Source organism: Ochotona princeps, chromosome 12 (genome assembly GCF_030435755.1).
Source record: "Ochotona princeps isolate mOchPri1 chromosome 12, mOchPri1.hap1, whole genome shotgun sequence".
Lineage (NCBI taxonomy): Eukaryota > Metazoa > Chordata > Mammalia > Lagomorpha > Ochotonidae > Ochotona > Ochotona princeps.
In genome coordinates this window covers 49,254,691-49,270,459 of record NC_080843.1, presented here as the reverse complement: position 1 = coordinate 49,270,459, position 15,769 = coordinate 49,254,691, and the positions used below count along the sequence as shown (strand labels likewise).

At 48.5% G+C, this 15,769-nt stretch overlaps 1 protein-coding gene across 1 annotated transcript in view; it reads left to right on the top strand.

Moving 5' to 3' along the window:
• The window catches only part of EBPL (EBP like), a 39,096-nt gene that overhangs the window by 20,887 nt on the left and 2,440 nt on the right, over positions 1-15,769 (top strand). Inside the window, exons 2-3 of the mRNA XM_004577671.2 lie at positions 8,860-8,929; positions 14,230-14,368. Coding sequence (XP_004577728.2) covers positions 8,860-8,929; positions 14,230-14,368 — 209 coding nt within the window. The remainder of the gene's footprint in view (positions 1-8,859; positions 8,930-14,229; positions 14,369-15,769) is intronic.

Sequence of the window (15,769 nt, the reverse complement as noted above, 5' to 3'; positions counted from 1 at the left end):
ATGTAGTTCATTTACCTTGCAGTAGGAGCTCATGGAAGTTGTGTGTGCCTCTGTCCACTCTGGTTGGTCAGATCAGATGGTAATCCCTATTTGCTATGGCTTTGATCTCAAGTCTCTGGGTGGTTAGCATACACTTGGTTCAGAAGCCCCTGAAGAATGTGTAGAAGGAGGGTGGTCAGCCTCATTCTGAAGCCAGGCCTCTGCATTATGCACTTCCCTTGTTTGGCTCTGCACTAAGTTATGGACAGTGTGCCATGCAGTGTCTGTGTTGTAGGCCTGAGTCTGCTGTTGACTGACACATGTCTTGCTGAGTTCCTGTATTAGAACAGGCCAGACTCAGAAGCACAAAACCTTCTGGGGATGTCACCTGAAGCCCCTGTTTTGTTCTCAGGCAACAGGTCTACCTGCTTGTGCACGACCCTGAAAGTCTTTCAAGAAGGAACGGCTTTATTATCAGGTCCTATAGGGAATTGGGAGGAGAAACACCCAGACCCATTTCTCCACATGGAAAGGGAAGAAGCCACTGTAGCGTGCATGCAAACCATGGTCTGCTGTTCAACTAACGCCAGTCCGCTCTGCCCCAGCAGTCCTGCCCTGTGTCTGCAGCCTATGGCACCCTTGTTACTCCCATCACAGGAGACCATTTTCCCCATTTGGCAGGTGCTGCAGAAAAGCCACAAAGATGGACCCCAGTGTTACGGTGCAATGGTTAAGCCCTGTCCTGCTGCACCAGCATCCCACCTGGAACACTGCCTGGAGTCATGGCTACTCCACTTCTTGTCTAGTTCCCTGGCATTTATTGTGCCTGGGAAAGCAATGGATGGCATCCTAAGGGTAGGAGACCCAAATGGAGTTCCAGGCTCCTGGTTTCAACCTGGCCCAGCCTTGGTCATTGAGGAGTGAAACAATGTGTAACAGATTCTGTGTTTCTCTCTCTCTCTCTCTCTCTCTTTCTCTTTCTCTCTCTTTCTCTCTCTCTCTCTCTCCCCTCTCCCTTTCAAATAAATAAATTTATTTTTAAAAACCTTCAAAGAAAGGCAACAGATTTAAACAGATGCTTGTGCAAGAAAAGATATACAGATGGTTATAAGCACATAAGAGATGCTCAACATCACTAGCATTTACCTAGTGGCTAAATCCTCGCCTTCCATGTTCTGGGATCCCATATGGGTGCCAACTTATATCCCAGCTGCTCCACTTCTCTTCCAACTTCCTGCTTGTGGCCTAGGAAAGCAATAGAGGGTGATCCAAGGCCTTAGGACCCTGTATCTGTGTGGGAGACCGGGAAGACCCTCCTGGCTCCTGGGTTTGGATCAGTTCAGTTCCAGCCATTGTAGCCACTTGGAAAGTGAATCATCAAATAGAAGATCTTTCTGTATCTCCTCCTCTCTGTAAATCTGACTTTCCATAAAAAACATCACTAGTCAATGGAACGATGTAAATCACAACCATTATGCAATCCAGTTGACAACCATTAGGATGACTTATGAAAAAAAACAGCAATAATAAAGTGGCTAAATAAGTGCTGAAGCCAAGTGTGGAAAATCGGGACCATGGTGCATTGCTGGTAGGAATATAGAATAGTGACAGCTACTGTGAAAAACTGTATGGCAGATTCTCAGAGTTGAATGTGGAATTACCCTGTGAGGCAATAATCCTGCTTCCATATGGACACCAGGAGGATGGAAACAGGAGATGCTTGCATACCAGTGTTCATAGCTACAAAAGTCACACATGAAAAGAGCAACCAAAATGTCCTGTGGCAGAAGATCAGATAAAATGTGATTTTAAAAAATGTGATGTGGGCTGGTGCAGTGGCCTAGTGGCTGAAGTTTTCGCCTTGAATGCACTGGGATCCCATATGGATGCTGGTTCTAATTCTAATGGGAAGTGAAGTGCTCCACTCCCCATCCAGCTCCCTGCTTGTGGCCTGGGAAAGCAGTCAAGGATGGCTCAATGCCTTGGGACCTTGCGCTCACATGGGAGACCTGGAAGAGGCTTCTGGCTCCTGGCTTCAGATCGGCACAGCACCGGCTGTTGTGGTCACTTGGGGAGTGAATCATCAGACAGATGTTTCTGTCTGTTTCTCCTCCTCTCTGTATATCTGTCTTTGCAGTAAAAATAAATAAATCTTTAAAAATATGTGATATAGCTGGCCCTCTGTATCTGTGAACTACAACTCCAGGGATTCAACCAATTTCTATTTTGCTTATTGAAAATATATAAAGGAAAGTGTATGTACTAAACATTTACAGATTTTTCCCTTATTACGATACATTGAACAATATAGCTCAGCAGTTATTTACATTGCATTTAGTGTGACAAGTCACCTAGAAATAATTGCAATTATACAGGACCGTGTGCCTGGATTATATGCAAATGCAGTGTGGACTGGAGTGTCTTCAGGCTTTGATATCTACGGGAGGATGTGGGAGCCAATCCCCTGTACACATTGAAGGACTCCTGCGTGTAGACATACAGTGGGATTTTATTCAGCCTCTAAACGGAGAGAAGCTTTGACTCGTGCTACCACAGGGATGGATGCTGAGGACACTGTTATGTGACATGAGCCAGACCTAACAAGAGAAATACTGCATGACTCCACTTACTTGTGATACCTAGAGTAGTGAAATTCATAGAAGATGGAACAGTGGTTGCCAGGGGCTAGGAGAGAGGGAGATGGAGGTAGAGAACTACTGGTTAATGGGGATGAGACTTTAGTTTGAGAAGATGAAAAATGTTCCTGAGGTAGATGTGGTAGCAGTGGCATGGCAGGGTGGAGGGCAGACCTGCCAGGTCTCCCGCTGTCCTGCGTGCCTGCCCCCTTCCATCTCGCCTGCCCAGCGAGGCCCAGCTAAGGCCTACCTACCTCTGCAGTCTTCCATGGCACCCTCCTCTGTCTCCCACATTTATGAAAGTGAAAGCTGTCGCTTGGCGTTAACCACAGAAAGCTCCTGGTGCTGACAGTCGATGGATGCAGCAGTGGTTATGGTGTCTGCTGCAGCCAGGTCTGTCTGGTCGCGTCAGGGACCCTCAGCAGACAGCACAGCACATTTTTAACAAAGACAACGGTTGTGGGAAGCAAGTTACAGTGTGGCAGGCAACCAGGTGACTGCTGTGTGCTGTTCGTACCTTGGGCAACCACAGGAAGCTTGTTGTTAAGCAAGGGGAGGGGATCCTTTATTGACAATGGTTTAGGGAGCATTTTACAGCACTGCAGTACACACGGCAGGGATATGGACCTGAGGCCAACCGCTGATCTTGAATTCAGACTACCTGGTTTTACTGGTACAGTGAACAAACACCCCTTCCAGGAGCTTTCATTAACTGGCTAGGTATCCTTCTAAGACACCACGTGATTTGAGTACAACAAGGATCCCTGGTGCTCTTCCTTGTGTAACTGTACATCTTCTCTCCTCACACCCTGCCACACACACCTTTAGCCCCTAACTCCGAGCATGTCACTCATTGTGTGTGTGTGTGTGTGTGTGTGTGTGTGTGTGTGTGTGTGTGTGTGTGTGTTTAATGATTTATTTATCTTTATGGGGAAGGCAGATCAGATTTATGGAGAGAAGAGAAAGATCTTCCATCCCTTGTTTCACTCCCCAAATGGCCACAATAGCCAGAGCTGAGCCAATCCAAAGCCAGGAGCCAGGAGTTTCCTCCAACCTCCCACATGGCTGCAGGATCCCAAGATTTTGGGCCATCCTCCACTGCTTTCCCAGGCCACAAGCAGGGAGCTGTATGGGAAGTGGAACAGCTGAAACACAAACTGGCACCCTTATGGGATCCCAGCATTTGCAAGGTGAGGATTTAACCATTAAGCCATCATGCTGGGCCCTGTGTGCATGTTTTTATGTGGGCATATGTCTTGATGTTTGTTGATCAAACACCCAAGTGCACAATTTCTGGATCATCTAGTGACTGTCTATTTAGCTTCACAAGAAAACTGCCAGATGCCAGTGTCTGGAGTGGCTGTACCACTTTGACCACCAGCAGCATGTGGATGGTCTGTTTTCTTCAACCCTTCCCTAACATTTGGTGCTGTTGGTATTTCTTATTTCGGTTTCTCTGATAGTAACCTGGTGATAATTGTGGTTTCAATTTGCCTTTCCCTGGTGCTTCATGACATTGGATACCTTTTTGTGTGCCTATTTGTCTTCTGGGTGAATTGTCTTGTCATTTCAATTGACCATTTTTCTGTTTGGATACTTGAACTCTATTGCTTTGTATACTCCTCTCTTGCTCAGTTTTTATTTCTTGTTCAATTTAGTAAGCTTCTATTCACAGGGACTCTGTAGCAGCCATTTGGAATATAGAGAAGCAGACAGACTTTGCCCTATGGAAATAGGCTGTTTTCAGGGTGGGAGAAGTGAAATCTTTTTGGAGAAGATAACATCATGTCTATCCACACTTGAAGGCTCAGATAAGCTCTTCACATTATATGCACATATCCACATCCTGCCTCTACATGCAGGACATTGATAAGAAGCATAGGGACCTTGTAAGAGCCTCCTCAGGGCAGATGTCTTTTGAAGTAATGCATTCTTGTCTTCAGATAAAAGTTAACAGACTCAGAACATAAACTCTCACCTGGAATCCTGAGGATACAAGAGGGAGAGAATAATATTCCAGGCCCCAGAGATGTATGCTGCAAGGGGAGTCGGAGAACCCTAACCTGCAGACAGGCAGTGATGGCAGAAGTATAGGTGAATAATGTGCAAGTTATGTGGTCCTCAGCGCCAGCTTCAGGAGGTGTTCTTAGAAGAACCTGGAGACCAGCACCGTGGCCCAGCAGGTGAACAACACCTACATACCATGTCTGAGTGCTGGTCTGGTCCAGCTCCCTGTTGACGTGTCTGGGAAAGCACAGAAGATGGCCCCGGTATTTGGAACTAGGAATTCCAGGCTCCTGGTTTTGGCTTAGACCCAGCCCAGTATTGTGGCCCGCTGGGGAGGGAACCAGTGGATAGACACGCTTCCTGCTTTCCCCTCCCCCTTCTTTCTCCTCCTCCTCCCTCTGTCTTCCTTACCCCCCCTTCCTCTTGCCCTCCTTCTTTGTCACTCTTACTCTCCAGTAAAAAAATGTTGTTTTAAAAAGGGCAGGGAGAGGGAGGAAAGTCTGAGAAAGGAGCAGGACTTTCACAGGTGAAAGTGAAAGGAGATGACTTTGTTCCAGGCTTGTGGGCCCCGGGTGTCAGTGGTGTGCAGGTCCCAGGAGATCCTCAGTGCCCTGTGTCACAGCTCGTGCTTTGCTGGTTGCTCATGAAGAAGAGGTTATTAGCAGAAGTCGTATCTGGTTTTCAGATGAGCTCTGCAGTCTAATTTTAGGGAGTCTTTCATCCATGGATGGATGGCCTAAGGCCTGGACGGGGTCAGATTCAGCCCTGCCCCATGCCCTTACTGGGCAGCCCAGTGGATGTGCTTTGTCTAGAAAGTTCCCAGGCCAAGCCAAGGAAGTGGTGTAGAGTTTCCACTATGCTGTGCTAAAAATAAATAAATAAATTGGCTGGGGAAAATAAAGCATTGCAAAATCATTAGACTGGGAGTACTTGCTTCTATAAAAATATAGCTATCGGTCTCTTCGAATTTAAAAAAATATTAATTTTTATGTATGTTCAGATAAACCACATTTTTCAATTAAGTGGCTTAAAATAGTACCAAGAAAAGAAAAGAATTTGGCATGAAAGCCTGTTTTTTTTTAAAGGTGTATTTATTCATGTATTTGGAAGAATTACAGAGAAAGATAGAGATCTTCCATCTGCTGGTTCACTCTCCAATGGCCAGAACAGCCAGGGCTAAGCCAGGAGCCAGGAGTTTCATCTGGGTCTTTGACATAGTTAGCAGGGTTGCAGGCACTTGGGCCATCTTCCTCTGCCTTCCCAGGCATGTTAGCATTGAACTGGATCAGAAGTGGGGCATCCAGGACAGAAATCTGCATTCAGATAGGATGCAAGTGTCATACATGGCAGCTTAACCCACTACGCCACAGCACTTACACTGAAAGTCTTTGCTTAATAGAGATTAAAATGGATAAGGAAATAAAAAATATTCATAAGTCTGATTCTATTAGAAAAAGACAATTATGAACTCTAGGATAATAAGAAATATGTTAAGGAAACTATGATTTGGGGCTAGTGTGTTGTAATCAGCTAATCCTCTGCCTACAGTGACTATATATTTTTTTAAAGATTTATTTATTTTTCTTGGGAAGTCATATGTACAGAGAGAAGGAGAGACAGAGCGAAAGATCTCCCATCCACTGGTTCAGCCCCCAAGCGGCTGCAACGGCCACAGCTGAGCAGATCTGAGCCAGGAGCCAGGAGCCAGGAGCTACTTCTGGGTCTTCCATGTGGGTGCAGGGTCCTGAGGCTTTGGGCTGTCCTAAACTACTTTCCCAGGCCACAAGCAGGAAGTTGGAAGGGAAGTGGAGCAGCTGGGATATGAACCAGTGCCCACATGGGATCCTGGTGCATTCAAGACGAGTGTGTTAGCCACAAGGCTACCGTGCCAGGCCCAGTTCCTACATTCTATATGGGCAAGTCCTGACTGTTCCACTTCTGATCCAGCTCTGTGCTTGTGGCCTGGGAAAGCAGCAGAGAATGACTCCTATTCTTGGGACCCTGCACTCACATGGGAGATCTCAAGGAAGCTCCTGATTTGGCTTCAGTTTGGCTCAGCTCTGGCTGTTGCAGTCATTTGGAGAGTGAAATGGCGGATGAAGATCTCTCCCTCTGTCTCTCCATCTCTGTAAATCTGACTTCGCAAGAAAAATAATAAATCTTTACAAAGAAAAAGAAAATCATGGTTCAAAGATGATGCAAGCTAAAATGTAACATGATTTTGAGAAATTCGTGACAGAGGGGAAGGAAGGCTCTTCTGTTTGCAACCTTCTCCCTTCAGCGACAGAGGACTCGAGCCACCGAATCCTTAGAGCAGGGGCTGTGGCCCTCCGTGGTGAGCACTGCATCGATGATCGTGATAGACTGTTGATTGGTGTATCGGCTTTAGAATCTTCCTGCAGCTGGCGCGGGGAAGACAGAGCATTTACAGAGCGGGAATGCAAGCACGATTGGTAGCTGCTGTGCCAGTGTGAGTTAAGTGGACAGAGACTGGGAGCCGGGCCTGGGCAGCAGAGGGAGTCGCCCCAGGGACCCTCACACTGCACACTGCACAGCACTGATGGATGGGCGTGCTGAGATTTTCAGTTTGTTGCGGTAGGTCCCCATTTAGGGAGTGAGTAGAGGAAATGTCACCCACTGAGGTAGGGTCTTTGCCTGGTCCTCACTATGATCTAGTATTGGCGTCGATCTCTAGGGAGTAGAGCAGCTTTGTTTATGTGGCTGACCAGGAAAGGAGATAAGAGGTCTCTAGGTCAGGGGTCTGGGGAAAGTTGTGCGCATTGGGTAGGAGAAGCTGGCCTGGGGAGCGCTGGCGAGGCGTGTTCTGACTGGGGGCAAGGGAAGGGCCTGGGGTAGACAATTTAGAGTTAAGTTGCATAGGCTGGGCTCCAGCACCAGCATCTCCCTGTGCACTGGGCCCCTGGTGTCTGAACTGGTTCCTGCCTTCAAATTCTGGTCATTCTGCTGTTTTTGGTTCTGTAGGTTGGGTTTGTCCTCTGCACACACCCAGTTTGCATACCTTGTAGTTTTCCACTGTGTTCTCTCTGCACCTGTGTCACTAAGTCTTATGTGGCCCTCCTAAGAAAACAGGAACTTTATGATTGTGGGAAGCCTTGAAGTTTGGGTGTGGTGATGAGAGGAAGCCTAGGGAAGGGGGCAATTTGAGGTCAGAACGGTAACGGCAATCAAGGGTGATGAGGTGGGGCTGGCGTTTAGCTTAGTGGCTAAGATTCCTGCATCCCAGAACTGGGTTCAAATCCTGATGCTGCGGGGAGGCAGGAGGTGATGTTTCGAGTATTTGAGCCCTTGCCATGAATGCAGAGACCCAGATTAAGTTCTCAGCTGTGGCTTCTTCCTGACCAGCTCTGGCAGTTGGGGGTATTGAGTGAAGAGTAGATGGAAGCTCACCCTCTGTCTCTATATGTGTCTATTTGTCTTTCTCCTTTCCTTCCTCTCAAAAAGAAAGGATGATCACACTGTACCTCACAAATGTGTACACAACCGGGTGGAAGATCTCTGCTGCTGTTTCTTTCCTTCTCTGATGCTCTTCGAAATAAATATTTTGGAGAACATGCAGAATTATTAGACATCAAACAAACAAAAGTAAGTGTTGAAGGAGATGGGAAATACTGACTGCCCTGGTTTTTTCATTGCACGTGATGTACCCAGCAGTGATGGGGACTGTTATACCTCTGGGCTGTATAGGACTCACAAAATCATCTGGGCCTGCCAAGGCAACCAAGGGCAGGACTCAAAATCAATCAATCAATCAGTCAGTCAATCAATCAGTCAATCTATCTATCAACTTTCATGTTGATAACGTTGTGAGTCCCACAAACGATGTTGTAAATATCCAAATGACCCTTGGCAGAAAAGATTCCCCACATGTATGTCTCAAATGCCCCACGAATATGTACAGTTAGTAATAATAATAATTTTAAAAAACTCCATGTCATGATCAGCTCAGTGCCTAATAACTTCTGACAATGGGGAGAAAAAGTGTGCACCTCTGATTTTGTGACGCCAGCTATTGAGGGGGAAAAGTATATGTACCTCAACTTTGAGCATGTCCATTACAAAGTCAATGTGGCCAGGCTGGGGATCACAGCCCATAAAGTGGTTCGGAGTGGGTGGCATTCCCAGACTCCGGGACGCTGCTGTGCAGGGCTGTGTGTCTGCAGTGCCATCCTGTGGTGGTGATGTTAAACTAGAGCATGTCTTCTTTCCTTCTCTCTAGGAGGGTCCGTTTGTCTACTTGTCTTTGGTGGGGAGTGTTGCAGACTCTGATGGCTTGATTGCATCTTTATGTAAGTAAAGCAAAATGTTTGCCTTTGGAGTGTTGCAAGAGATTGATTGCAGGCGCAAATGTCAATTGGATGTTTGACAAAGAGAGTGAATGCTTGTACCCATTTATGTGACTGCGGAGGCAGCTGATAGATGTGGTTGCCTCCCGCTGGAGTGGGGGTGTTGCGGGAGTGGGGAGTGGCTGCTGATGGGGACAGGCTTCTTTTGGAGGACAATGAAATGTTCTGAAATTAGATGCTGATGATTCAAATCTGGATATTCTAAAGCCCATCCTTTAAACTGGTGAGTTTTCCTGATACATAAATGACATTTCAATAAAGCTATAAGTTTTTAAAATGTTAAAAAAAAAAAAAGAATTAAAGAAGCAGATATAATGGTATAAGGAGTTAAGCCATCACTTGGGCTCCCTACATCGCTTATGGGGGTGCTGGGGATTAAGCCCCACCTCCAGTTTCAATCCAACTTGCTGCTAATGTGCCTGGGAGGCAGTGGGTGATGGCCCAAGTACTTGGATTCCTGCTACTGATGTGGGAGATCTGAGTAGAGTTCCTGGCTCCTGGTTTTGGACACCCGCTCTCTCCCACCTCCATCTCTCCCTCCCCCGGGTCTCTCTCGGCCTTTCAAATCAATCAGTCAATCTCTTTTGGAATGTTTGTAGTGAGTGCAGATGAAGCTGTAACCTGGTTGGCTTAGTTTTTCATACTTTTCATGTCAGCCTCCTTCCCTTGTGCCTATCTCTCTTATTGGTAATTTCCAGAACTGTTACTGCCCCCACAGAGATAGCTCCTGGTTTTCCCTATCTTTGTCATGCTCCCATCAGTCAACATCCAACAGTCTGTATGGCCTGCCACCTGAGTACTGTTATCAATCCCGACAACTGACTGAGCCAGGGAGCCGAGTCCTTTGCCACTGTTGAAACCCTGCCTCGCTCGAGACAGCTGCCTTCAGGGTTTGCCCAAAACAAAGCTTTTTTTTTAATTTATTTAAAGATTTATTTATTTTATTACAAAGTCAGATATACAGAGAGGAGGAGAGACAGAGAGGAAGATCTTCTGTCCAATGATTCACTCCCCAAGTGAGCCACAACGGCTGGTGCGTGCCGATCTGAAGCCAGGAACCAGGAAGCTGCTTCAGGTCTCCCACATGGGTGCAGGGTCCCAAAGCCTTGGGCCGTCCTCGACTGCCTTCCCAGGCCACAAGCAGGGAGTTGGATGGGAAGTGGAGCTGCCGGGATTAGAACCGGCGCCCATATGGGATCCCGGTACGTTCAAGGCGAGGACTTAAGCCGCTAGGCCTCTGTGCCTCAGGGCTCAACAAAACTTTTTTTTAAATATTTATTTATTTTTATTGGAAAGGCAGATACACAGAGAGGAGGAGAGACAGGAAGATCCGTCCAATGGTTCACTCCCCAAGCGGCCACAATGGCTGGAGCTGATCCAAAGCCAGGAGCCAGGAGCCAGGAAGCTCTTGTGGGTCTCCCAGGTCTCCCATGCGGGTGCAGGGTCCCAAAGCTTTGGGCCATCCTCAACTGCATTCCCAGGCTACAAGCAGGGAGCTGGATGGGAAATGGGGCCGTCGGGACACAAACCAGCGCCCACATGCGATCCCGGCGCATTCAGGGTGAGGACTTTAACCGCTACGCTATCACACTGGGCTCTAAACCAAAGCTGTGTGCATCTCCTTTCTCTCGCGACCCTGAAATCCTGTCCCCTATCTGGAATCAGCAGTGTGGCAACTTTTGTTCACCACCACTGGTGCTGAGAAAGGCTAGGGAATTCAATCAGCTCCACGAGTGCTTCTTGAAGCAAAGCATGGGGCTTTTCTTACAGCCTCCAGCCCCCCGCCTGTGGTCCCTCAGGCAGGCTGAGCCGCTATGCAGTCCAGGGCCCCAGTACAGTGCAGATGAGCCTCATTCTTGGAAGTGTCGGGGTCCAGCTTTGCTCACAGGTAGCTGAGGAGACCCAAGAACTCGGGAGCACCCAGCCTGAGTCCTCGCTACCCTCTGTAAGTGTCCCTCCGGTCCCCTTTGCCTATGCGTCCATCCTGGCTGTCATCAGAGAAAGCAGAGAGTCCGGGTCTGACTCTGCCCTTGGAGTGTAAACACCGGATGCCGTTCACTGGTCATCTTTGCACTCACCACTTTTCCACATCTGGCAGTCCACGGAGACTGCTTTAGATCCCCACAGATCCCCACTTCCAGGAGGCTCCCGTCCCTCGTATAGTATGTCATAGGGTTGCCTAGAAGCCTCCTATGGGCATTCAATCATCTCTAGACGCTTGCTGACACCTCACGTGATGCCAGTACTCTGTAGGTGGTCCTCAGGCTGTAGTGTTTGGGGGATAATGACCAGGAGGAAAAGTCTGTGCAGGTGCAATCCCCCGCCGCCCCGCCTGGATGTTTTCTGTCTGCCATTGGCTTGCTCTACAGACAGTTTTGGCGCCCCAAATAGGGAGAACCAACAATATTTTCATGACATTGAAAGCAGGTATGTGATGTAAGGTTCAAAACACTTCTCACACTTAGGGGTCTCCGAATCACCCAGGAGACCCAGACCTCCTGGGGCAGGGCCTGCCCTTGGCTCCCCCAGGATGGATGGTGGCCAGAAAGCAGATGAAGACCCTCAGCTGCTCACACAGCGCTGTCTCCTCTAGTCCCTTTGCTCTGCACACCTCTACCTGAACCTTCTCAGTCACAGTATCCATGGGACCCCTCACATCTGCCAGCTGTGTAATCCTCCTGCTGCCCTCTGGTTGTCTGGGTGTTCAGCAAGCAAAGATGTGGTCAAGAGGCTGGCCTTGTGGTGCAGCCGGTGAAACTACTGCTTCATGCCCACATCCCATATAGGGGAGAGTGAATGATGGCACCAGTACTTGAATTCTACACAGCAGAACTGCCCAGGATTCCTGGCTTCTGGCTTTGATTGGGCTCCGCCCTGGCTATTTCAAGTATTTACAGTGTGAACTAACAGATGGAAGATACCTCCCTCTTTCTCCCTCTCTTCTGCCTTTCAAATAAATACATGTACAAAAGACACAGCCAAGGTGCAGCAGTGGAGGAGTGGGGCGTGGACAGCAGGCCCGTTTCCCACCCATCCTGCCTTCCTCGCCAGCACAGCCTGGTTGCCCACCTGTTGCATCACCCTCTGAAGCTCTGTTGAACTGTCTGCCATTTCCAACACACCAACCCTGTCAGCCCCAAGACTTTGCACTGACTTCCCCCCACCCAAAATGCCCTGGTCCTTCGCCACGTTTCACAATCACCTCTTAAACATAAGACTCTGTGCCTTGACATCTGGTACAATCTGGGGGGCCCCAGTGGCCCAAGTCAAGGCCCCCTTGTTTGGTTTGCTTCTGTGGCTTGTGGCCCTCAGCCACGGCCTCCTCACAATCCCATGGGACCAGCAATGCCTGCACAGCCCTGGGCAGTGGGCAGCAGCTCCCTGACAGCTGGTCACATCCACTCGCAGAAGCACAGTCCACATACCTGTCTTGCTGTCACTCCCACGCTCCCCTCCAGAGCCCCTAGCAAGCTCCTTGGTCCCTGGTTCAACCTCTTTGTGGCCCTGCACTGTACAAGGTCAATCCCTGGCTGTGCCCACCTAACCTGTCCAGTGTTGAGCACACACATGGCCATCTCTCTGATTCCCACAGGGTAAAATAGAAGTGACCATAATACTTGCTCTAGGATGTCTTCCCCGATCGGCCCAGTGAGGCTCCAGTGGAACTTGCCCTGTGTGTCCATGGTCTCCTCCCATCTCTCATTGCCTAGATCTGACCTCCCTGTAGTGTGACTCTTGGAACCTTCTGTATGCTCCAGAAAGGTTGAATGAATGTGAGTGAGTGCCTGGTGGAACTGCCGAGAGATGTCTGACTCTCGCTTGTGTTTCTGCCCCTGCAGCCCTGGTTGGTTCACTGGAGTGATAGCCCCGTGGCTGCAGGTTCCCTGGCCGGTGCATTCGCTATTGTGTGTCTATTTGAATGTGGGGGGAAACATCTGCTTTCAGGGTTGGGCTATTTCCCAGTTACTTTCAGGAGCCAGGCAGACAGCTCTGGCCAGGCAGGATGACCCCAAGTGGCCTGCTGTGCGTGTCCGGCCTCTCTCCTGCCTGCTGCATCCCAGCTGTTACGTCCCCAAGTAGCCGGCCTAGGGGCCCCTTCCTCTGACTATCGAGTGAAGCCTTGTGTGTTCTTGACCACACTGACCTCAGAGCTCCTTCCTAAAGTCACATGAAGCTACTGTGTTTCCCCCTCATTTTCTGCTCACTGTGTGAGATCCTGGCACCAGTGTGTATTTCTTTCATAAGCTTAAAAAAAAATGCTGCCTACAGAGGGTGAAAGAATGGCTTTTACAGTGTGTGGCTGTCCTTCCGGTTCTCCAAACCCTTTCTGACTTGTGGAACTTTCTAGAAGAACCATCTTGATCATGAGTCTGGGAACTTTGTGTGGGACTTGCTTGTCTCCTGGTCAGCACAGGTGAAGTTTTGTGTGGTGGCTGTAGCTGAGCCCTCTATCCCTGTGACAGGCGGAAATGCCCCCTCTGCCCATTTTAGCTTCATGCTATGATCCAGGCTCTGTCTCCCCCACTTCCTCCCCACTGCTTCAATGACTGCTTTAACATTATTATTAATGTATGTGAGACTCAAAGAGAGCAAGCAAGCAAGCAAGTCCCATCTGCTGGTTCACTCCCCAGATGCCAGGCTGGGGCGAGGCGGGGTTCAGACCTGGAATCCTGAGTCTCCCATGCGGGTGGCAGCGGTGCTGGTGGAGCGATCACCTCTGCCGCCCCAGGTTGGCATTAGCAGGAGGCTGAAGTCCAGAACAGAGCCAGGAATTGAACGGGGATGAAAGGTAACTTGGACGTGGGCTCAGTTATGAATCAGCATGTTTTTAAATAAGCCTGTCCTTCATCACACTTTCCCCAAATCGCAACTTTACTTACTTTATATTGCAATTTGCCAAGGAGGTGTGTTCTGAGACGCTTTCCTAGGCTGCCAAACCTGACTCTCTGAAGTTCACTTAGAACTGTGCGTCGTAATGACAAGGGCAGGACTCAGGCAGGTGCACATGTGAACACTGGTGGGAAATCTCATGAATTCATTTGCAGACATACCATAGTACCGTTCCCGTTCATTCCTTGGGTCAGGTGGGACATGTGGGTCCATGCCAAGGCTTCTGTCACTTTTCAGCAAGGCGTGGTGAAAAATGGAGATTGGCAATTGTTGTGTCTCCTTCTTAAAGCAGGAAAAGATTATTAGGTGTCATAAGAGTGTTAACTGAGTAATGTCATGTGTCTCGTCTGTAGGGAAAGAATATGGCAAAGCTGATCAAAGATGGCTCTCTCTGGACCCAACCATCGTGTCTTTGGAAATTCTGACTGTTGTCCTGGATGGGGCTCTGGTGTTGTTCCTCATCTATGCGATCGTCAAAGAGAAATACTATCGGTAAGTATCCTGTTCTGCTGGAAAAAGGTACGCAGCCACTCTTCCAGGTCTGAGTGAGTTTTTGGAGTAGTCTGAGCCCACAGTTGCTGGATATAAAGGAGATGAGAAATGAGAATTGCTTAATGTTAAATAAAGATCGTGGTGCTGCCAGGGCAATATTTCGTTTTATTTTTATTTGAAAGAGTTATGGGGGTGGGGGGTGACAGCAAGTGAGTGAGAGAGAGAGAGAGAGAGAAAGAGAACATTGTTCTGTCTATGGATTCACTCTCCAGATGGCTGTAACAGGCTGGGCTGGGCCAGGCTGAAGCCAGGAGCCAGGAGCTTCAACTAGGTCTTCCATCTGGATGCAGAGCTTGAGTCATTATCCACAGCTTTCCCAGTCACATAAACAGGAACCTGGTTTGGAAGCAGAGCAGTTGGTTCTCAAACCAGTGCTCCGGTATGGGATCCAGCAGAACAGGCCACAGTTTAACCCGCTGTACCACAATGCTGGCCCATCCACCAAGATAGTCATGAACCATTCAAATGAAACCCATGAGAATTACAAAGTGAGCATTCGACCGAGAGGTAAAATTGCCAGTGGAGACTCTAGGATGACGTTCAACTCCAGCTCCTAATTCCAACTTCCTGCTAATGCAGACCTTGGAACTCAGTAGTGATGACTTGAGTTTTATTATTGTCATTTATTCTTTTTTTAAAGATTGATTTGTTTTTATTAGAAAGTCAGATACACAGAGGAGAGACAGAGAAAGGTCTTCCTTCTGTTGATTCAATACCCAGCGCCCACAGCAGCCAGAGCTGAGCTGATCCAAAGCCAGGAGCCAAGAGCTTCTTCTAGGTCTCCCATGTGGGTGCAGGATCCCAAAGCTTTGGGCCATCATCTGCTGCATTCCCAAGCCAGGGAGCTGGATGGGAAGCGGGGCTGCTGGGAATAGAACTGGTACCTACATGGGATCTTGGTGGATGCAAGACGAGGAGTTTAGCTGCTAGGCTACTGTGCCAGGCCCTGTTATTTATTCTTATTTCCACCTATGTGGGAGTCCTGGATTGGGTTCCTGCCTGCTGGCTTCTGCCCTGACTGCTGGATTCCCCAGTGGCCCAACTGTTGTGGGAACTGGAGAATGAACCAGTAGATAAGAGTTCTTTCCCCCCGACCTTCTCTGCTTCTCCTCCAGTGTCTTATATAAATGTATATATGAAATATTCTATTTATGCTCTGATCACAAGTGAGGCAGAGCAGTGCCGACAGTGTTGTCTGAGTGGCCAGCAGTGGTTTGAGAAGCAAAAGGACGTTCTTTTCCATCCCTTGTCCCCAGGTCACTCTGAGAATGTCTGTCCTTTCACTGTGTGCAGAGCAGATTCCCCACATCTAAGAAGTCTTTCCAGGTTGTGGAAGGGGTG